The sequence below is a fragment of the Phalangium opilio genome, unplaced genomic scaffold (assembly GCF_054372755.1).
Source record: "Phalangium opilio isolate 3A_F unplaced genomic scaffold, DU_Popi_V2 ptg000039l_2, whole genome shotgun sequence".
Classification (NCBI taxonomy): domain Eukaryota; kingdom Metazoa; phylum Arthropoda; class Arachnida; order Opiliones; family Phalangiidae; genus Phalangium; species Phalangium opilio.
The window spans coordinates 3,933,329-3,955,571 of NW_028324163.1; the positions used below are offsets into that span (position 1 = coordinate 3,933,329).

General features: G+C 36.4%; 2 protein-coding genes and 1 long non-coding RNA gene across 3 annotated transcripts; 2 read left to right on the forward strand and 1 right to left on the reverse strand.

The window, feature by feature from the left end:
* Window positions 1-275: 275 nt before the first annotated feature.
* Window positions 276-4,012, forward strand: LOC149680480 (uncharacterized). Its single transcript, XM_089834610.1, has 5 exons — window positions 276-361; window positions 424-467; window positions 3,123-3,312; window positions 3,653-3,811; window positions 3,879-4,012. Exons 3-5 carry the CDS (start codon window positions 3,123-3,125, stop codon window positions 4,010-4,012), a joined length of 483 nt encoding a protein of 160 aa, XP_089690736.1. The 5' UTR covers window positions 276-361; window positions 424-467.
* A 150-nt stretch (window positions 4,013-4,162) lies between these two features.
* On the forward strand, window positions 4,163-5,291 carry LOC149680481 (uncharacterized). Its single transcript, XM_089834657.1, has 6 exons — window positions 4,163-4,512; window positions 4,577-4,615; window positions 4,684-4,761; window positions 4,826-4,882; window positions 4,961-5,175; window positions 5,238-5,291. The coding sequence occupies exons 1-5, from the start codon at window positions 4,185-4,187 to the stop codon at window positions 5,158-5,160; spliced, it is 702 nt and encodes a 233-aa protein (XP_089690783.1). The 5' UTR covers window positions 4,163-4,184; the 3' UTR covers window positions 5,161-5,175; window positions 5,238-5,291.
* Window positions 5,292-19,218: 13,927 nt separating this feature from the next.
* Window positions 19,219-19,660, reverse strand: LOC149680482 (uncharacterized). Its single transcript, XR_016365615.1, has 2 exons — window positions 19,532-19,660; window positions 19,219-19,474 (listed from the first exon to the last, which is right to left on the reverse strand). It is a non-coding gene; the product is annotated as an uncharacterized LOC149680482 (long non-coding RNA).
* Between the last annotated feature and the right edge of the window lie 2,583 nt (window positions 19,661-22,243).

Genomic DNA, 22,243 nt, shown 5'->3' on the forward strand with positions numbered 1-22,243 from the left:
AATACAGGGTGTATCTGAAATGGACGTAGGAGCGGAAGTATTTGGGTTCCTGGGGCCAATATAAGACGAAACTGTTCTATGACATTTTTTTCGTACGCCAACCCATTTGGAAGTTACTTGAACCAAACACTTGCTAGTTTGCATAAATCACAGCATGTTGACTTCGTCTAAAACAGTAGGAATTAAGTTCAAGATATGATGATTATTGCAAATTAGTGGTTGCCAGCTAAAAGAAAAAAAGCCTCATAGCGGGCACGATCATTCCTGTAGGCTGTAGCCTGCATAGCCATTTTATTTTACGGAAGATATCGAGCAAGTTGGAAGGTCCCGCCGTGGTTTAACAAAAATATTGTTTGAAAACGTAAGCCTAAATGTGCTTTTTATATTATAATTTTCTTGTGTTTAATCTAATTTTATTCTTAGGTGTCAAAGTTAATCATATCTGGTTGGTAACTGATATTTTAAAGGTACTGTAACTGCATGTTTTATTTTTATTTGTCTATATTTCAAGAGGGCCCTCTTAATTTAGTTATCATAGACTAAAATTATGTGGTATCAATAATCCACTTTTGATGGTATTTATTTGAATTTGAAGAATAATTCAGGTAGATCTAATTACGCTTAGGAATAGACTTATTTTTGTTTAGGGTTATTCTCTATCTTCTATCGATAGGAAGGTGGCGCGCGGGAGGGTCTCACATTTTCTCCCTACCAAAGGTCGAAAGCAGACGACGGCTGGGTTTTGTGAACTTTGGTTATTGTGAATAGATATTTAAAGAGGGTCGGTCTTTGGTAATTTAGTTAACTATGTCTAATAATCAAACTAAGAGGGTTGGTATGAGCTATGATAGAGATATTTCTGATTTAAATTGTAGGCAAAAGAGAAGGAAACGAGCCAGACACATCAAACAGGTAATGGATCGCGTTTCTGAAGAGAATATTGTAGAAAACGCAAGCAACGACTCAATTTCAGATTTCGATTACAATGAAATAATAAACCCCTCAGATACTGATAGTTTAAATAACAGGGAATTGGAAGTTCGATCTGGTAGTTTAGTTTCTTTAGATAAGGAAAATGAAAGTAGTGCGAGTAGTGAGAACCTTTTAAATAGTTCAGGTGATGGGTTTAATAGTACTGCATCGAGTTTCAGCGATACTACTACATCTGAATCTGTATCATTCGATATTTGCAGTGATATTAGGAACTGGGCCTTATCTCATAACATAGATACTGTAAGGCTTAACAGTCTGTTAGAAATTCTTAGGTAACATGGCCATGATGATTTGCCAAAAGATTCACGAACGCTTTTACGTACTCAAAGACATTCAACCGGGATAACAGAAATAGCTGGTGGGGAATATTGGCACATTGGTTTTAATCAAGGAATTGTAAACTTTTTAAATTCACGACCTGATTTTAATTCAGATATTTCATTTGCCATAAATATTGATGGTGTTCCCCTATTTAAAAGCTCAAACAAAAGCCTCTGGCCTATTTTAGCGTCAGTTTATAGTTTCTCAGAGGGAATAATTGGAGAAGTTTTTTCGGTTGGGATTTTTTGCGATTATAGCAAGCCTTTGTCACTGACTCAATATTTGAACCCATTTGTCAATGAGATTACTGCTTTATGCAATAACGGATTTAATTACGGTTTTAAAACATTTAACTGCAACTTGAAAGGTCCATACATTATTGACACCCCAGCAAGATAATTCGTTAAAAATACAAAGGGTCATACCGGTTACTATTCGTGCGACAAATGTACAATCAAGGGCTTCCATTCCAACCGTCGCACAGTATTTTTGGAACTAGGAGGGGATGATGGTCCTGTTCTTTTACGCAATAATAATTCCTTTAGAAATCGTGAGAATGAAGAGCACCATCTTATTGGACTTCCTTCCCCTCTAGAACGTTTGGATATTGATATAGTACAAAACTTCCCTCTTGATTACATGCATTTGGTATGTTTGGGTGTAATGAGGCGAATGTTAAATGCCTGGGTTAAAAAGGGAAAATTTAAAGTTAGGTTTTAAGTGGAAATATGGTTTGCGAGTTCTCCACCAGGCTGGAGAAGTGTAGAAAACAGATACCAAGTGAATTTGCTAGGAAACCTAGAGCTCTTAAAGGCGACCGAGTTAAGACAGTTTTTACTCTACACAGGTCCAATAATAGGCGATGGTGTTCTTTCTAAAGATGTTCTAAATCATTTTAGATTGCTTTTTTGTGCAATTTACATATTGGTATCACCAGATTTAAGTAAGAATCTATGTGATTATGCGGGACAGTTATTAGAGTTGTTCGTCTCCTCAAGCCCTGACTTTTATGGGAAGGAGTTCGTGGTACAAAATGTACATTCTTTAACTCACCTATCAGAAGATGTTAAAAGGTTCGGCCCTTTGGATTATTTTAGCGCTTTTCCCTTCGAAAACCATTTACAGTTGCTGAAGAAAAAAATGAGATCTCCAAATAAACCTCTTCAGCAACTTTTAAAAAGAGTAACTGAGAACCAACACCTTTTTATTAAAAAACCAAAAATAAATGAAATAGTTTTTAAGAAGCCTTTCAAAGATAACAGTCCCCATATACCGAATAACGCTAGATCATTTAAGAAAATTGAAACACCTTCCTTTTGTATTTCTGTAAAGCCTGGTGATAATTGTTTTAAACTAAAAACTACAGGCGAGGTGATAAAGGTTAGACATATTTATCAAACCAGGGTTAAGGAAGTAATGGTTATCGGAAATTTGTGCAAATATCACAGTGATATTTTTGACTATCCTCTTCGCTCGTCAGTTTTGGGAATATTTTTAGGTAGACTTTCTAATCAAGTAAAAACATTCCCTCTCTCTTCGCTGGAGAGAAAATGTTTTCTTTTTGAAGTTAATGGCTCTCCCTTGGTTAAAATTGTTCCATTGGTTCACAACGGCTGAAACTGTGGCAATTTCAATTTACATTTTCAATAATTTAAAGTTTTTTTTAAGAAATATGTGGGTTAACTAGACCTCGAAAAGGGATTTGAATTCATATTAAAATATGGCTTTAATTTGTTAAAACGTTTTAGTCTTGCATAGTGGGTCTTGTTAGTATTTGACTTGGGTAAGCCCTAGTACTTCCTTTTCAGATGTATGTTGTATTCAGCTTAGAAAACGAAGGTACTGTTGAAGTAGTGCCATTACAATGGTGCCCCGATGAAACATCATGTTATTGGCCACCACTTGCTTTACAAAAAGAAGTTATCCACTTAATTACCAAAGGAGCTTCTTATGAGAAAAACTGGACGCTTTATCCGGGAAGGATTTTATACAAGTCAAGTAAGACGCTGTAAAACACATTAATGAGACCACAAGCTCATAAGGTAAGTTCCACAAGTTTGTCACTGGTTAATGAGAGCTTGTCTTGAAGTGACGTGGGTGAAACGTCGTAGATTCTCGTAAAGCGACGCCTAGTGAGGCAAGGCTTACCACACAATAAATAGGAAGATGGACCGCAAAATTGCGTGTATACGCGTGTTTCTCGCTCCGTTCTCAAACAAGCTCTCATTAAGTCTCTAGCATTACTAAGTATAGGAATTAAGTGTCATACTTATGGAACATATCTTATAAACTTATGATTAAACCCACAGCAACATTAAAATTATCTTTACCATCATAGTGATTTATAGCCGGGCCCGAGAACAGCTTAGTAAAGCTGAATTAACCTCAGACTTGGCTAGTGAAATAGAATTCGGAAGAGGGCTGCGTGGGCAGAAAAACAAAAGAAAGAAGCCTCAAATTGAGGCTATGATGTCTTCACCATCTGATTCTAGTTCTGGTAACTTTTACTTTTTAAATAGCTTTATTAAGGCGTTTATTAATTATTTTCTTCGCAATATGAGTAGATGAAGATGTACGGAAAAAATCCAAACATGGACGGAAAAAAGGCAAAGAAAAAATGGTGGCGCTCCCGACTCCACCACCTTTGCCATTGGCATTCGGTAATCATTATCTTTATTTTGTAGTTATTTTAAGTTAGCACAACTTACTTGAAAACTGTAGTTAGTTAAACGATAATGGACATAGACAAATCAAGTTTAAGTCAACCATGGAAGACAAAACCTTCATGTGAAACGGGTGCTAAAATCACTTTATCATCAGTTACAAATCCAAATAACAGTGTTGAAAATTTGGAAACCTCAGCTAGTCATATGGGAGCTGAAGAAACTGAAGAAAGTGCGCGTACAAATAATAATGATCTAGAGGCAGCAAGATTTTCTAGTCAGAACTCTCCAGGATTATTAGATAAAGCAAGAAGAATGTGCCAAAATTCCCCATCATTCCAAAAACAAACGGATGAAATAACTTCCAATTCACAGCCCCCGTTACCAAAGTCAAAAATTCAGAAGGGAAATCCTGGTCCAAGCTCCTACCACTCATCCGAAGCCTCTACTAGCAAATTCAAAAGATCCGAAACCTTACACCCAAATTCCCAGCGGTGTGAGTCCGCATTTAGGAACGAAGTAAACTACCTGGATGGTAAACTATATCATTTAATATATGAATTAAAATCAAATTTTAATATCCGGAAATTTCTTTTCAGGACCAATTTGGGATTATTTTTCCGAAGATTTCCGATCTTGTAAGTTATAATAGTTATTTCACGATTCAATTTCACTAAATTCACTGTTTTATGAATTTTATTGCTAGCTTCTTTGGCTTCTAATACTGAAATCTTGAGTGGAGCTACGCAAGGGGTTTCTGCCTGGAAAAATAGCAGGCCACATGGTACAATCCATTTTTCGCTAACTGTTATTAAAACTGCTTTAATTCATTTGATAAAATATTGTAGGACCTCGAAGTGATGGTTACAATCAAGCCTCTACAAATAATTGCAGCATTGTTAATGGTATTGATTTGAATTATCAAATAACCAAGATGAAAGTATAAATTATTGATTTAGAATGATTAACTGTTGAATTTTCAGAAAATAACAGATCTAAATTCGAAAAATCTGTGTTTTTGATGCTCTCTGACATAAATATGAAGCTAAACAGAATACTTAATACACAGCAGGAACTGGCTCGTAACACTTCAAAGGACTGCGAAATTGAAGGTTTACCAAATCTACCTTTGGCTACTTTGGAGGATTTACAATATTTGGAAAATCTTGTAGAAAATGAATAAATCAGGAAGAGGATTGTAAGTTTCCCAAAATAAGTTATTTATAGTTAACAAACTTGTCATATTAATTGTCTTTAAAGGTGAACAAATTAGCTGCTGTTGGAGGAAAAAGAGTTGGAGATACTTGCAGAAGCATTTTAAAAAGAGTGTTTTCTCATGGATTAATATTGCAGTTAAATTGGATTGGTATGAATGGAAAACAAGCTTTTCAAGGATTGAAAATGAAAGAAATCATTACTGGTAAGTAATATTGCCATAGAATTATATTAAAATCTATTTTCCATAGAATTTAATTTTTTTATCCCATTATTAGTTTAGATGAATTAATTGAGCTCAAAATATTGATCAAAGCACTAGCTCGTGTATGATTAACTCATGATCAAAGTCAAATTTCATTTTTTTTAATATTAACAGATGCAGTTCAATGTAACATTAAGGGATCGCGTATTGATGACATCGAAGCTGTTATCAAGAAATGGCTCAGATACGCTGGTGATAGAGAAGGTGGGAGAGAAGAAAGGAAAAAGAAAAAGGACAATTGTCAAGCTGACTAGAATGAAATGAAATTCTTTAATAAAAAACTGAATCCTAACTTGTTACTTTATTATACCTATCGCAGTTAATTGACCATAAAAAGTTTGGGGGAGGGGGATTGATCGGGGGGGGGGGATTTATTGCCGGGAAAGAGAGGAGGGGTTTGTGTTGGGGATGTGGTGGTTTTACTATTGGCAAATACTCAACTTATGATGTAAAAAAATATGAAGGCCATCACATGGTTTAAGAGACGCTATCCTTTCCATTCCATCAAAAATACCAGATATTGGCCAAATTCTGGTTTCCATGAAAAATGTATCTCCTGCCCAACTGAAAAAACCGCTTTTGGCCAAATGCTGGTTTCTCTGAATAACGTTTCTCCTGCCCAACTCCAAAAACAGCAATTGGCCAAATGCTGGTTTCCTTGAAACTTGTATCATCTGCCCAACTCCAAAAACAGCTATTGGCCAAGTAGGACATTTCGACTGTTCAATTGATGGTTTGCCAACACCATTGGCCAATAGCATATTCGTAACTGTTGGGCCGATTGCATTTGGCTACTAGGGCAGTAGGGGGGTGCATACTATTCGAAATGTTTTTTTGATTTTCTTTATTGTAAACTTGTAATTGTCAACTTAAGGGCGCTAAGGGTGTGAGAGTGTCAGCTGGACCAAGAATTTATTTACTATAAGAATGCCTAAAAAGGCGTCTGGTGCGCGCGTGATAGTCGACAATCCCCCTCATGGGTGGGGGAGGCTGGAAACGGAGGCGGGGCTTAATATTTTCTCTTACTCTATGTTTTCCACCATCTATCTCTTTTGCCTTCTCGTTAAGCCTTGGTTTGGTTTTTGGAACTCACGAAATCTTAAGTATAGTACACTTGATTCGATTTAGAAACAATTATAGAACGAACGATTTTCACGTAGAGACACGTATTCAAAATCCATTAAGTTAGGTTCAAAACCTTTAACTTACTTGTTAATGGCAATTAAAAACCATTCGCGTACCGTTTCAGCACCGCTGGCAGCCTCCATTTTCTGTTTTTTTTTGCTCGAGGTTTTTGTTCTCTATTCGGAATACGTCAATCGCGTCTGTATGACCTATCCCCACGGGATCCAATAGGAAAGCGCAGAGCAATGACGGACATGAAAGGGGTGGGGCCTTTTTGTCCACTAACACCGGCGTAAGAGTAGAAGCGTAAAATCTCCCTACTTAGGCATTCTTATAGTAAATAAATTCTTGGCTGGACTCAGCGCGGTCGTAGCCTGAAAATTCTGACTTGGCTATTTTGCAATATAGCCTGCGTTCACCGAGTCGCGTGATCTAGGAGGCTGTGACTCGACTCTGCTACTTAGTCTGTATATCTTCAGGAACAGGGTTAATGAATGTATTTACGGTTTTTAAAGGAATATGGAATTTATCACGGATAGCCCTGGATTTATATACTTGTCGCTGCGAATCTTCCTATATTAATGCAGTATTTCTAGTAGCCGCAGAGACTTCTGGTAGCACTCTGTATACATTTGGTAGAATACTTTTATAGAAATTGAAATGGTAGAAAATATTTATAAAATAAAAATGAGTGCGCTATTGCCTTGGTGACTAGGCCAGCGAAAGAAGGCATGAGAGTGGCACAAGGCGTACTTCAAGCCAGGACGATGTATACAACTATGCATCCTCCTTGCTCGTATCGGGCATAGCAGAGGCTAAAACAGACTACGACTAAATCGTTTTTTCATTGTTACGTGTAGTTTTATGGTATTTTTCATCACGAAATCCTCTAAAAATGATAAATGTAGTTATAAAATGTAAACGGGGAATGGAATTGTGCTCGAAAACCCGAGATAAGTAAATTTTTCAAATTATGGAGAGGGAATAATTTGACTACCAGTAAATTAAGTTTATTCAATGGAATAGGGTGATGGAACATTAGTTTCTTAAAGGGGCTGTCCGACGCCCTCTCCTTTTTTACCCACCCGCCATGTTAAGCTCTACGAGGAAGATCGTCCTTTGTCCCACTGTCCGAACAGCATCTTAAGCATGTAAGTCTTAATTTAAAAAAAACTTTTAATATCTGGGCCTTCAGTCACTTGCTTAACTCTCTTCTTATCGATACTTTTTAGGTCTTGGTTAAATCCAAGACGTTTTGATTAATATCTGTGACTTCGGTCTTAATTTTGTGTAGACACGTCGGTGATTTTATATTGATTATTTCAACGCTTATTTCTGCATGCCGTAGAATAGGGAGCTAACAGTTCTGACCCTGAAACGTCACACCCTTCTATCTCTTACTGGAGTTTCATCCCCCCTAACGGTTGGAAACAGTATTCTACGCGCAAAAATGCCAACCAGATAGGGGCTGCGTGACATCAGACTATCTCTTCCCCCTAGCCAGTTGTTAGCTCCCTATAGGAAGTAGTTCATCATTCAATAGAGAATTGTTGAGAGATCGGAGCTATGGGAACGTCACATCAAAGAGAATATACCAAGAGGAGCAGAAACTTTGGAAATGGGGAACTGCTCTGAATTTGGAGAAACTAGTTCCGGTTGTTCACGTGACCGTGTCGTCTACTTAAAAATTACCATTTGTACGTCAACGGTCAACCCAGAGATCAACCTTTTGCCACCACCAAAATTAAGCAGTCGAAATAATCTAACCAACAAAAGGCGTCGCTGCTAAGCCAATCAACAAAAACCGGATGTATTTACTCCAAAACCGTGGTTGGGCTTTTCAAAAGCCTTATGAAAGGCTAAACTTTCTGCTCCTCTTGGTATATTCTCTTTGGTCACATCAATATTTTTAGTCTAAATTGTATGACCTGAGCTGACAAAGATTGTAGTATCACACTATAGAGAGCTTTCTGATGACTAGGAGTACGTCACACCCTCCCTAGTCTTACCGCGGTTCTGGTTGCCATATTGGGTGGTCTCAGCTTCATCCCTGCTTTAAACCCACCAATATGGCAGCGTAAATTACGTCACAAGACTCGGCTCCTCCTCCAACTGAAAGCTCTCTATTTCAGGTGGACCAAGACCAGATGCTCTATTACAAATTTTTGAGCCCCATTTCCTATGTCATTGTTTCTTTTAACCTTGACAGGAAATGAAACATATGGTATATCCCATCTTTTGTGTCGCTCTAACTTTAACCTAGTTTAAAGAACTAAGATAGTATTTTTTTGTCGAAAATGGCATTAAATTAGTAAACTTGCAATACTTTAGCAATATTTCGGGGTGAAAACAAATCCAATTTTGTAATATTTTGGGAAAGATGTCAATTCGATGATAATAAGAAATACAATAACAAGCACACATTCAGTCATTCAGTTTTAATGTTATTAGCTCCGCCCTTAAGTACAATTCTAATTGGATTCAGCCTTTGGGAAATTGAAGTTGGTGTTTAAATGATTTGCCAGAATGCTAGGAGGTCAGGCAATTCTACAGGGCCGGTAGGCCCTTGTAGATATGACTTGATACCCGTTTGTAATGCTAAACGAAAAAATCACCTTTTTAGGGTACTGTACAATGTCATTTTATATTCTTTTCAGCGGAATTAATACATAAATCACTTCACTCTAAACGAGTTATGATATACAATTTTGCAGTCATCCGTGCTTGCAGTGTATGGATGCTCTTCTTAGAAATTCCGTAGAATATTTCAAATATTAATTATTGATCCCTCTAAACGTAGTCCCTTCAAAATAATTAATTTCATGATAAAATGTTTTCGGAAAATGGAATTTTTCTTGAAAAAGCGGAGATATGCAATTTTTTGAATAAATTTAGAGGGAATAGATCGATTAAAAGTAAAATCAGTTCATTGAATTAAATAGTGATTAAGGATTAAACTACTAAAAATACTTAAAGAAAAATTTCAATATCTGAAACTTCAGTCAATTGATAAACCTCACTCATATCGTTGGTTTTTTTCGGTCTTGGTCCAAACAAAGACGTTTTTGTATAATGGAAGTATGCTTTGATTTATCATTAAATATAGGAAATAACAGGATTAAATTATTATTTACTTGTAATCATGAAATTAATGGTAATTTTATGCGCTGTAAACTATTTTACCTTTAATAAATAAAGTTAAATGACAGTTACGGTAATTTATTGATGACAATATTTAGGGTTAATATTATTATTTCATATAATAGATAAAATACAAATAGGAATGTTTTTAAATTATGGCTGTTTAATAATTACTTTCAAATCATTAAAGTACTAAATTGCATTAAGAAGGTTTTTGTTTGACTATTTTCAAGTTTTTAAACACGCATGATTATGATATTGGAAGGCGCAAAAGATTTATTTAAATAAACATTTGGTTTGATACTTGCCATGTTTATTTACAGCATGTAATTTGGGCTTAATTTCCCTAGTTGTTATTTAATTATGGTATTCATTATAAATTTATTCCAGTCAATAAATAAATTGTTTTTTTATGTTTAAAGGTAAAAGTTGCATATTTTAAAGGGTTTTTCCAAATAAAATTGTTTTTGACACCAGAAAGGCTTTTGAGGATAATTAGCGATTGCGTCCTGCTGCCAAAAAATAGACCTTAACAGGGAAAAGCTAAGAGTAACTATAATTAATTTTAAATGAATCTAAAATGTAAGTTTCACAATGAATGCGTGAGAGGGATTAAAAAAATGTTCAAAGACAGTCATACGTGAAGGTTGGATTTAAAAAGTGTGAGAGTTCAACATTATCGTATGAATGCCTATAATAATTTTGTTAATCTCTCAAGTGAACAATTCAATGATGAAAAAATATTTACACACATTTAATCCTAGGATTGTCAAATTGATACTATATAATTGCCAGAAAAATAGTAAGCATGTTTTTCAATATTATATTTTTTTAAGGTATAAAAAAGGGAAGGGGAGTTTGTTAAATTACTCCTAATATACTTAAAGATGCTTTTTAAAATTGGTAGTGATTTGTTGGTGTAGAATCTGCAGTTTAGTTCAGAGAGTTAATGAGGTGCCTTGTATTTCGTTAGTGACATCTCCAATCCAGTTGATTTTAGGTTTTTTTCTATATTTATTACTATTGAACTCAGATGGCGTTGGTAGTTAATGTCATTAATTGTAGTTTTTTTACTGGTTCCATCGCGCTTGATTTTGTTTTGTTGATGTAGAATCTGGAGTTCAGTTCAGAGAGTTAATGAGGTGCCTGGTATTTCGTTAGTGACATCTCCAATCCAGCTGATTTTAGGTTTTTTTCTATATTTATTACTATTGAACTCAGATGGCATTACAGCTTAACGTCATTAATTGGCAGCATTTTTTTACTGGTTCCCTTGACCTTGTTTTGTTTGGCAAACGTCCGTTAAACAATGTAATATACCATCATGGTATATTAGCTTTAAGGCGTTTTGATGAAAATTGAAGTCCAAGTTAATCAGTTGGTATTTTAGGGTAACGAGTGAATTACTTGAGGTTTAATCGAGTGGTGAAGGAGGGGGGATTTGGGGTATTTCACCACCCGCGGACGCGGGGTAGTCAGTTCCTGTAGGGTAGGCATGCTGACAAGTCCCATATTCCATCAAAACTTTGTCGCCCAGAAGCTTGGCTTACAGGAGTGCGCCCAACTCCCAACATAGTCAAGTACATAATTTTAGTAACAAACCATTTCTGTTCTAAATTTTAACAACGTGGAGGCAACTTTTGCCCGAAAAAGGTTTTTTTTGCGAATCCATAGCAGTTATGAACTTCTATTGTGTTGATGAACTTGTAGGCACGGCTTGCCAAACCGTAACGTAATTATATAGGGAAACCATAGAGGTGACATGTATTATTTGGCCTTGATACAGCTTGATGTTCTTTAGACACTGACTCAAGCCAATAGAAAGGTTATTTCTTTGAATATCTTTGCTGTTCTTAATCCAAAGACGCTCTCACTCTTTGAACACGCCAGTCTAAAGTGTCTGTTATTTCAATGGAGAAATTGAATTTATTTTTTGATTTGTCTATCGAAGTCTTGTTGTGGTTTTTCTTATAATGATGATGATCATCATATTTTTGAGCTGTGTAGGTTTAATCTTTTACTACACTGGTAATAGCTATGATGAATTATCTTTCTGTTGAAGCTTAGCAGTTGGCACGTGTTGATACGATACGCATGTAGTTGTACGAAATTAGTCTTTAAATTGTATGTTTCAAACTTGAAAATATACACTGCTTGTAGTATTTATGTGGAAATAATTTAGTCTTCGTTATATTAGTTATGTAAAGGGGCGGGGGTTGAAAGAAAACTTTACAATTTACTGGCAATTATATGTTCATTTAAATACAAGGTTTTGAGGGTCTATTTTTAAAATTTTGTCACGCAACTCTTAACTTTAAGTTTGGAAACAGTGCTGCTAGAACATGGCAATTATTGTTTTGCGCGTGGGTTACCAAAGGGACAATGAAAAGGTTATTAATTTTTGGGGAAAAAAAAGCTATTCCAGAAGTTTTGCAAATTCTACCCCTGTTGGTTTTACTCAATGCCACCCATCGCTCAGACTACTCCAGCTGGTGAGAAATACAAAGAGAATATGCAAAACTTCCTGGAATATTAATTTAAAAAAACAGTTTAGTTATTTTACCTACAAGGGTAATGTAATATATATATATATATATATATATATATATATATATATATATATATATATATATATATATATATATATATATATATATATATATATATATATATATATATATATATATATATATATATATATATATATATATATATATATATATATATATATATATATATATATATATATATATATATATATATATATATATATATATATATATATATATATATATATATATATATATATATATATATATATATATATATATATATATATATATATATATATATATATATATATATATATATATATATATATATATATATATATATATATATATATATATATATATATATATATATTGGTAAACGCAATTGGAGGAAGAACTCTCAAACTTTATAAAAACAAATTCTCCAACAATAGTAGGATATTAGTTCATATGGCTATTAAATAGTTTAAATATAAATTTTTGTAAGTGGTATTTAGATTGGGTCGGGTACACATTATTTATAAATTATACAAAGAAAAGGTTATATTCATAAATAATATTTAAACACAAAATCTTCGCTACAGGGGGTTGAAATTAAAACAGTATAATATTAGATTAAATTAATTTAGTTTATAAAATCTCTTGGTTTTTTTTGAACGGTTTGAAATTGTTAAAGCCAAAAAAATTTATGGGCGTCTTAATGTAAAAAAATATAGCGCGCTAAAAAGAGAAAATATGGTAGTTGCGAAACTGATATTTAGAGAACTCTTCGAATATATTAATTTTAATCAGCATTTATTCAATATTTGGATACGAGTGTCTAAATCTCAGTTCCAAAAATCTGTTCAATGTTAACTAATAATATGAGTTTGTCTCAATAGTATCACCAGCTTATTAAAGAATTATATTTAATCACATAGCATTACCAACAGGGGCTACGTTTTTAAGGTCTCAATAGTATCACCAGCTTATTAAAGAATTATATTTAATCACACAGCATTACCAACAGGGGCTACGTTTTTAACTTGTTTTTACATAAAATACCATTGGGGCAAAACTAATACAGAGTATTAAAAACCCTTCACTAGAAAATTTAAAAATTAATGCAAGAATCATCGCCTTTTTTCATAACAATAGCATGGCCCTTCAATCCTCCTTCCTCTCCCATTCACGGTTATTATAGTCTGGGCAACATCAAAATTTATCTCGAACCATTGTAAACCTTTAACTTGCTCGAAAATTAAAAATTTTACCCAATCATAAATTACTTTAAAGGGAATATGAAACTATTTGTATTTCTTTGACAGATATGATGCTCCTTTCTGGTACGAATATTTTAATTTTAAGCTTTACCCGGGGTAAATTTGATATAGATTCTTCAAGCACGTTAGATCCTTTAATGTGTCTGGACTCTTTCCAAGAGCAGAACAGTGACGTCACTCAAGTTACTGACGAATCTCTCCCTTTTTCTGATCATTGCATCATTGACCTCGTACCAGCCGTTGTCTTTCCTCACAAAGTTTACATAATGTCCCTCGGCCAACGATTGACCTTTATGAATAATCACCCCTTTAGTTTTAAAAAGCATCTTACTCATAGTGACATTTTGATTTTCAAAACTTGATATTTTGGTCGAAATCTTAATTGGTCGACCATCTTTGTAATCGCCCCGGAGAAGACACAAAAATACGTACTTCCCGCTGGATATCAATACATCACGCTCTTGTATTCTTGGGTTGTTACAAAATACGCATGGCACCTCTGTTAATCTCATCCTTTTTTCTAGAGATTTCCAATCAATTTTATCTCGGTTTTCTAGTGGAAGATTGAAAATGTTGCTTTCAACAATATTCTCCGAATTTTGTTCAACTTGACATTGGGGGCACTTGGTAACGTTTCGCGACTTTCACCAAAAAAGATCTTTTAGAGCCTTAGAGTAATTGGCTTCCATTTCTTGACTTAGTGTCGTCAAGAGCACCATCAAAAATTCACTGGCGTCTTGTTGATCGTTTTGCGTAAAATGATTTCCGACAGCCATTCTTAGTTCCAACCCTTTACGACTGAAACTTCCTTGAGAACTCTCGATGTCGTTTATCGTGTTATGAAGGCACCGTAAAACTGGTTTTTCAACGAACGATCCATTGTAAGACTTAACCAATTCTCTTAATTCCGGCACTAATAAAAGCAGTTGCAAAACGCTTTTAGAGTAGCACGTTACTTGACCATCGTTAGCTAATCCCTTCAAGGGAAAACTATCCAAACTCTGTTGGGCTTTCCTTTCCTTCTTCGGTGTTTCTTCACATCTCTCTTCCTCGCCTTCTAAAAGGCTTTTAGATAGTGTAGGCGCACTTCTTTTCCCACCGCGCCTTTCTTTCGACTTAGTTATTTCCAAAAGAGGCAGATCTGGCCTGTATTTTTTGCGAAGCCTGTTATACTCCATTATGGCTCGTCCATCCGCCTTAATTTTAGTCGGATCGAACTGTAATAGATGGAGTCCGGCTAAGGACGTCACTTTCGATAAAGCGACGTACGCCGTTCCCGTTCCAAATAAATTCGGACCCAAATCCATAATGGCGCATTTTAAACTCATGCCTTGGCTTTTGTGGATCGTAATTGCGTACGCCAGGATGACGGGGAACTGGGAGCGCTTAACGTAAATGTTTGTCATGAGCAAAAATTTGATGCAAATTTTCTCAACTAAAAAGTCAGTGTTAGCGTCGTCGTTATTCGGTTCGCGATCTACTCTGAGAAAAATGCCGACAACGTTTCCATGTTCGTCCTTCTTGAATCCAGTTACGAAACCCATCGTACCATTTACAACGTCTTTTTCAAAACTGATGTTCCTTCTGATCATTATACGGCAGCCAACGCAAAGAATTAACTCGCTCTACAAACCGCCCGGTTTGGACGGTTCGTTTCCTAGACTTTGAAGTCTCCTCAAAATGTTTTTATTCATTTTTTTGCCGAAGTCAGCGAGTCTATCCTGGCAAGGAATGACTTCATCTTTCACGCCGTTTTTTCGCAGCATTTCACAGTTGAATTTTTTGCACATGGCTAATTGAGGCATCAAACAAATTGGGTGAAACCCTTCCTTGGACAGCTTAATGAAAAGGTCCATAGCCACCTCGATGTTTTTTCCTCGAGCAACCAATCTACTTTCTAAGGTTGCAACATCAGCTTTAGAAATATTTCCAATTCTAACTCTGCTTAAAATGTCGCCGTAACTTTGGTCGTTGGCTTGTCTAACATTTTGCGTTAGTTCATCGTATTTAAAAAACTTCCAAAGATCACATCCTCCGATGCAATTGAATCTAAGTCTGGCTTCTTCGGAAGTGATTTTGATAAACGCGGGATTTCCTTGAACCGGAGGCAATTGGAAAAAGTCTCCCAAAACAAGAATAAATACAACTCCACCAAATGGTTGGTTCATTTCCCAAAATTCGTTCAGCCTCAAGTGAACGTGAGTCAGTAAAACTGATGAGACCATAAAAATTTCATCAATAATTAACAGTTTTAAATTACCCAAAGTTTCTTTCATAATGCTTATATTCTCAGAACTCAGGGAATGGTATTCGGCGATACGCCCATGATCTACCGGCAACATTATTAATCTGTGTAACTTTACGCCATTAACATTCAAGGCTGCCAAACCCGTTGGCGCGGCAATGGCCACGCTAGCAGGATTTTGAAAGCGTCGCCTTACAGCGCTGGCGAGAGTGTCGATAAGAAACGATTTGCCAGTTCCACCAGGTCCCGACACAAAAATGCACTTGTTTCCAGATTTGTCTCCCTTTTGGGAGAAGAGATTCATGATCTGATCAAAAATTCTCTTTTGATCCGAGTTTAGTGACGCCACATTGTCAACATCAGTCTCGAAATTCCTTTCCATGGCAGCTTCCACATCAGCCATCGCGTGTTCGGTTTCGATAACAATTTCATTCCCTTGCAGCGCATTTTCATCGTCCTCACTTTCTGCCTCCGAAATTATGGTTTCTGGCTCTTGCGCCTTTTTAGAAGCCTTCCGTTTCTTTTCAACTTCTTTGGAAACCGAGAGTTTCTCGTGATATTCTCTCATGTCCTTCAACACCGAAAGCGAGTTTTCGAAAGCATCGGCGTATGTTTCAAAATCGCCCAATAGCTCAGTTTCAGCACGCCACGGTTTGAAGAGGATCAATAGAGCGTGACAATACTGTTCTTTCTCCTCTATATGGGTCGTGAATAAAGTGCTCTATTATGTAGGGCTTAATTCTCTTTCTCATGAAACCCAGGTTGTTTTTCAACTGGATTACATTCGCATTTTTCTCGACACCATCAGAGTGCTTCGCGTAATCGTAAAACTGACCAAATTCCCGCAAACTAAGATTTTCCAAGCTGTCAGGACGATTCATATATTTGTCGTCGACGAACCCTTTTTGGCAAGTGTCCGTGCTTTCAGGGTCAGTTTCCCGCAAACGCGCGAGTTCCTTGTAACCTTTCAAAACTCTCGATCGGTTTTCTTTTAAGCTAGTGTTAATAAATTTAGTGCTGTCGGACTTGTTGTAAAGGTCTTGGCCCAGCATCATATCGAAAGCTTCATAAATTCCTATTTGCTTGCACATCAAAGATTTCAATCTATGGGCAAATAATTTTTTGGACAAACTTTCGTTGCCTAACTCGGCAAAAGTTTGGTCCATGTCAGCCCGGTCTCCCTTTGTCACGTAAGCCGTGACATAGTTTGCCACCATTTCCGATTTGTCAGCGACAAATTGCAAATCCATGTTGGCTTTGGAAGCCAAAAGTAGCGTGGGATTGTAATCATTGATTAAAACTTCGTGCTGTTTTCTCGGCAAGTCGTACAGTCGTTTCTGCACCTTTTTACCTCTCCGAGTGACGTATGTCACGGAAAGGTTCTGTAACGATCGTCTGTGTCTGTGTGTGTGTGTCGGGGTGTCTGTGTGTGTGTCTGTTGTTACACCCACGTGACCGCGTTCGCAGTTTCCAAATCGGAGCAAACGTGTTCGCCATTTCCGAACTGCTTTCACAGTCACGGAAATGGCTACTCTATTTGAGTTCTCACACCACCATCTTCTGGTCTTTCTCCATCCCACACGGACACCAGTCTGTACTTACTGGCTTCTAATCACCACCATCTTATGGCCTTCGTCCATCCCACATGGACACCAGTCTGTACACACTGGCTTCTAACACCACCATCTTCTGGTCATTGTCCATCCCACATGGACACCAGTCTGTACACACCGGCTTCTAACACCACCATCTTCTGGTCATTGTTTTTGTCCATCCCACATGGACACCAGTCTGTACTTACTGGCTTCTAACACCACCATCTTCTGGTCTTTGTTTTTGTCCATACCACATGGACACCAGTCTGTACACCTGGGTTCTACACCACCATTTTCTGGTCTTTGTTTTTGTCCATCCCACATGGACACCAGTCTGCACACCTGGCTTCTACTCCATCGTCATCGTTTGGTTTAAGACATTCGCGGCGATCAGCAAGGGTTACGAGAAACGTCTAGCCTCCCTAGGGTGGGTTGTCCACGATAGGTTTTCGCAATTGCGGTTGTTCTTGCTTTTAACTGTAGTTCGACACCCGTATATACTACCTATTTGAATAAGGCGAAGCAACTGGCGTATGCTTCATTTCAAACGCCAATATTAGTCAAGTCTCTCAAGAATGTTTAATTGTTCTTTTTTAAAACGATGTAAACGTTCGATAAGGCGAATATCTAACGAAGAAAATATTACATATTAATTATATTCATTTTTACCTCTCCGTGTGACGTAGTCCAGGAGAGGTTCTGTAACGGCCGTGTCTGTCTGTGTGTGTGTGTGTGTCTGTCTGTCTGTCCGTTGTTACACCCACGTGACCGCGTTCGCAGTTTGCGTATCGGAGCAAACGTGTTCCCAATTTCCGGACCGCATTGACAGTTCACAGAAATATGGAAAATTGTATTTCTCTCCTTTGGCTAATCTATACTAGAGTTCTCACACCACCATGATTGGTCTTCGTCCATCCCATATGAACACCGGTCTGGTACTTTTCTGGCTTCCACCACCACCATCTTCTATTCTTTGTCAATCCCACATTGACACCAGTCTGCACTTACACTGGCTTTTAACACCACCATCCACAAAGTCTATTCCACATAGACACCAATCTATATCATTGGCTTCTACTCCATTATCATCGTTTGGTTTTAGGATATACGCGGCGATCAGCTAGGGTTACGAGAAACGTCTAGCCTCCCTAAGGTGGGATCTCCACCAAAGGTTTTCGCAATTGCGCTTTTTCCTTAATATTATAATGAAAACGAATCGTATATATACCCCAAATTTGAAAAAAGCGGGCAAGAGGGGTACCCTTCACTTTAAACGTCAATATTAGCAAAGTTTGAGATGATAATAGGTATAACTTTATTTTAAACGATTTAACTATTATTAATGTTAATTATTGAAGATTAAAATAATTAAAAATAATTATATTTATTTAAATATTAAAGATAAACCTCTCGTGCAAAGAGAGAGATTATCATTGCCTCCTATATCTACCAAGGCCCGTGCATGCGATATATTTCCTTCATTGCCTCCTATATCTATCAAGGCCCGTGCATTGTGATATATTTCATTCATTGCCTCCTATATCTATTAAGGCCCGTGCATTGCGATATATTTTTCAAAACAACAACAAAAATGGGAAGCTCCTCTCAGAAACATAATAATTTCTTTTCTCTGTATATGAAATGAAAATATGGATAATATTGCTCTCCTTCTTTAATGGTATGAATCCTTGCCTGTCTATTAATATTTTACGTAAGAGAAATACGTATTTAGCGAAGCCTAGAGAGGATAAACATAAGCGAGATTGTTTCGGAAAAAAAATACTGCTTCCACTAATGGGTTTATACTCCTTGTTACTGTTGTATAGAGTAATCTTGATAAAAGCTTAAAAAATTACGAGAGGACAGATCTTTTTTATCCTCTTGTTTTATTCTTAATAAGAATATAAAACATTTATTTTGTATCAAAAAATATTTTTTGGTGCTGAGATTGCTTTAGAAAAATCCAAACGGTTAGGCATTGGTAAAAAAGACATGTGTAAGCTATTTGCAGAGATGATAATTGTTTTACATGTTTTAAATAAAACTGAAGCTTCCATTATTGTGTTTATGCTCCTTGTTTGTTTCACTGAAAACCATCTAGGTGTAGATAACAGTTACACCAAAAATTTCAAAAAAACCTAGTTGAAAATAGACCTTTTAAATTTGCGGGAGCCATTCTTGAGAATTTTTCTTTGCTTGTAGGTTGTCAATTTATCTACCAGTAAATATTTGTGTTTGGAAGTTGGATATTAAGTCAAATTAAGTGGTTGTAAAGAGCCAGCAGGTTTTCGCCGCTTCTTTTTGTGAGTATTCGATTTTTGTATGTAAAATGGAGGAAGATAATGTTGAGAGTGAGGATGAAATGCGGAAGCGTAAAGCGCGGGAAAGGATGAGGGCAAAAAGGTCGACGTTTTCATTGGATACTTAAGTTTATTTAATCTTCTCGACACGGAGAGGTAATATTTTGGTTTTCCCGACTTGTAATATTTAAGATAATCTTGTTTCTCAATTCAAAATTAATACGGAAAGAGTTAAAAGGCAGTCTATGATTTTGTCTGTGTGTGTCCGTCCGTTGTTACAGTAGTGCGCTGCGTTAGAAGTTCGTTTTGTTTTGATGTGTAAAGGAATCCTACAGAACCATAATATTCCCTTTTATCCTTAATATAAAGTGAATATGTGGAAATATTTTTCGTAATTAGGATGCATTTAGTACTTTTGTAGCTTTAAAGCTCTATTTCATTTTGATATTCCAAAGATTGTTTTTAATATTATTATTTAAAAATGGATGTTTATATATTACCTAAGCTATACTACATCTGTTTAAAGCATAATCCTTTCTAAAGTGAATACAAGCACAACGCTACTATGTTGGTCAAATGAACTTTTATTTGTCAATAGGCCTAGTGAACCAAAAAGTAAACGCTTGGGTTTGGATTTCGTTTCTGTAATGCAGAGACATTAACGGTTCGGAATGAGCCGAAAGTTAAGTACACTTTAGGCTTAGATATTATAATCATGGTGGAAATCTGGGCCGCGTTCAGCAGAGCCCAGCGATGTTAGCATTATCCTACATAACGGGTTTTTGAATTTTGACGTCACGGTGCTTAGCGCTTAGCTAGCGCGGTCTTCAAAGAAAATAGTCGGCTTTTGGATAACGTGACGTAAAACGCGTATTTCTCAGCTTGGCGAAAAAACCATGGAGGAATTAATACAAATAGCTCTATGGGACTATAGCTAATTGATTGGCGTGAAACCTGTTGATCACGCGAGAATTTTAAGAGATATGTTAGTTTCTAATTTTAATTATAAAAGTTGTTATCTATCTCTATAAATATGTTATCATACAATTTTTGTTAAGCCTTGGAACCTTTCACGCTTTATTGCGCTAGCGTCATTTATAAAACGCCGATGACCGGAGAAAAGCTATGACGACAGAGCTCACCGGTAAACATTTCCATAATCCGCTGTCTTTTTTGGTGAGCTCTGCTGAACGCAGCCCAGACCAGTGAAAGTTCTGATCGTAATCGGATAATAGCTTCGTGTTTTCATGCTTTTTATGGTACGCATTTACTTTCAGTGTGTGTAGCCACAAACAAGATACACGTACACATTTCATAGTTAATATAGAGCGAGTATTTAAGAATCTAGCCCACTGTATTAGTAATCATGGAAACCCTGGAAAGTTAAAATAGGTCGAGTATTAATGTTAATAGAGACGGAGTAGAGGAGTTGAATTAGGATAAAAACAAATGCAGTTTGTTGTGTCACTGTCTCAGTTAGAGAGGAAACGGTTGGTAAGTGTAAAACTATCGTAAGTGTGGTAGGTTGTGTTTCCCTGTTTTGGGCTCATTCGCGTTGTTGGTACACAATTAGAAAGATTTTTTCAATTCGCGGCCATCTTTGAAACTTCCACACCTCTGTTCATACTCCTTGGGTGTTTTCAATTTCTTTTCTTAAAGAATTGAGAAGTTGAAACTATATATTTTATTAGTGGCGTATTTAAATATTTTTTACCGTCGCGAAACACCACAATGATAAGGAAACATTTTTACCTCTCCGAGTGACGTAAGTCACGGAGAGGTTCTGTAACGATCGTGTGTGTCCGTCTGTGTGTTTGTGTGTTGTGTGTGTCTGTTGTTACACCCACGTGACCGCGTTCGCAGTTTCCACATCGGAGCAAACGTGTTCGCCATTTCCGAACTGCTTTCACAGTCACGGAAATGGCTCGTCTACTTGAGTTCTCACACCACCATCTTCTGGTCTTCGTCCATCCCACACGGACACCAGTCTGTACTTACTGGCTTCTAATCACCACCATCTTCTGGTCTTTGTCCATCCCACTTGGACACCAGTCTGTACATTCTGGCTTCTAACACCACCATCTACTGGTCTTCCGTCTATTCCACATAGACACCAATCTGTCTCATTGGCTTCTACTCCATTATCATCGTTTGGTTTTAGGATATACGCGGGGATCAGCTAGGGTTATGAGAAACGTCTAGCCTCCCTAAGGTGGGATCGCTTTTTCCTTACTATTATAATGGAAACGAATCGTATATATACCCCAAAATTTGAAGAAAGCGGGCAAGAGGGGTACCCTTCACTTTAAACGTCAATATTAGCAAAGTTTGAGATAGATGATAATAGGTATAACTTTATTTTAAACGATTTAACTATTATTAATGTTAATTATTGAAGTTTAAAATAATTAAAAATAATTATATTTATTTAAATATTAAAGATAATCTTGTTTCTCAACTCAAAATTAATACGGAAAGAGTTAAAAAGCAGTCTATGTTTTTGTCTGTGTGTGTCCCTCCATTGTTATACTAGTGCGTCGCGTTAGCAGTTAGCCTTGTGTTGATG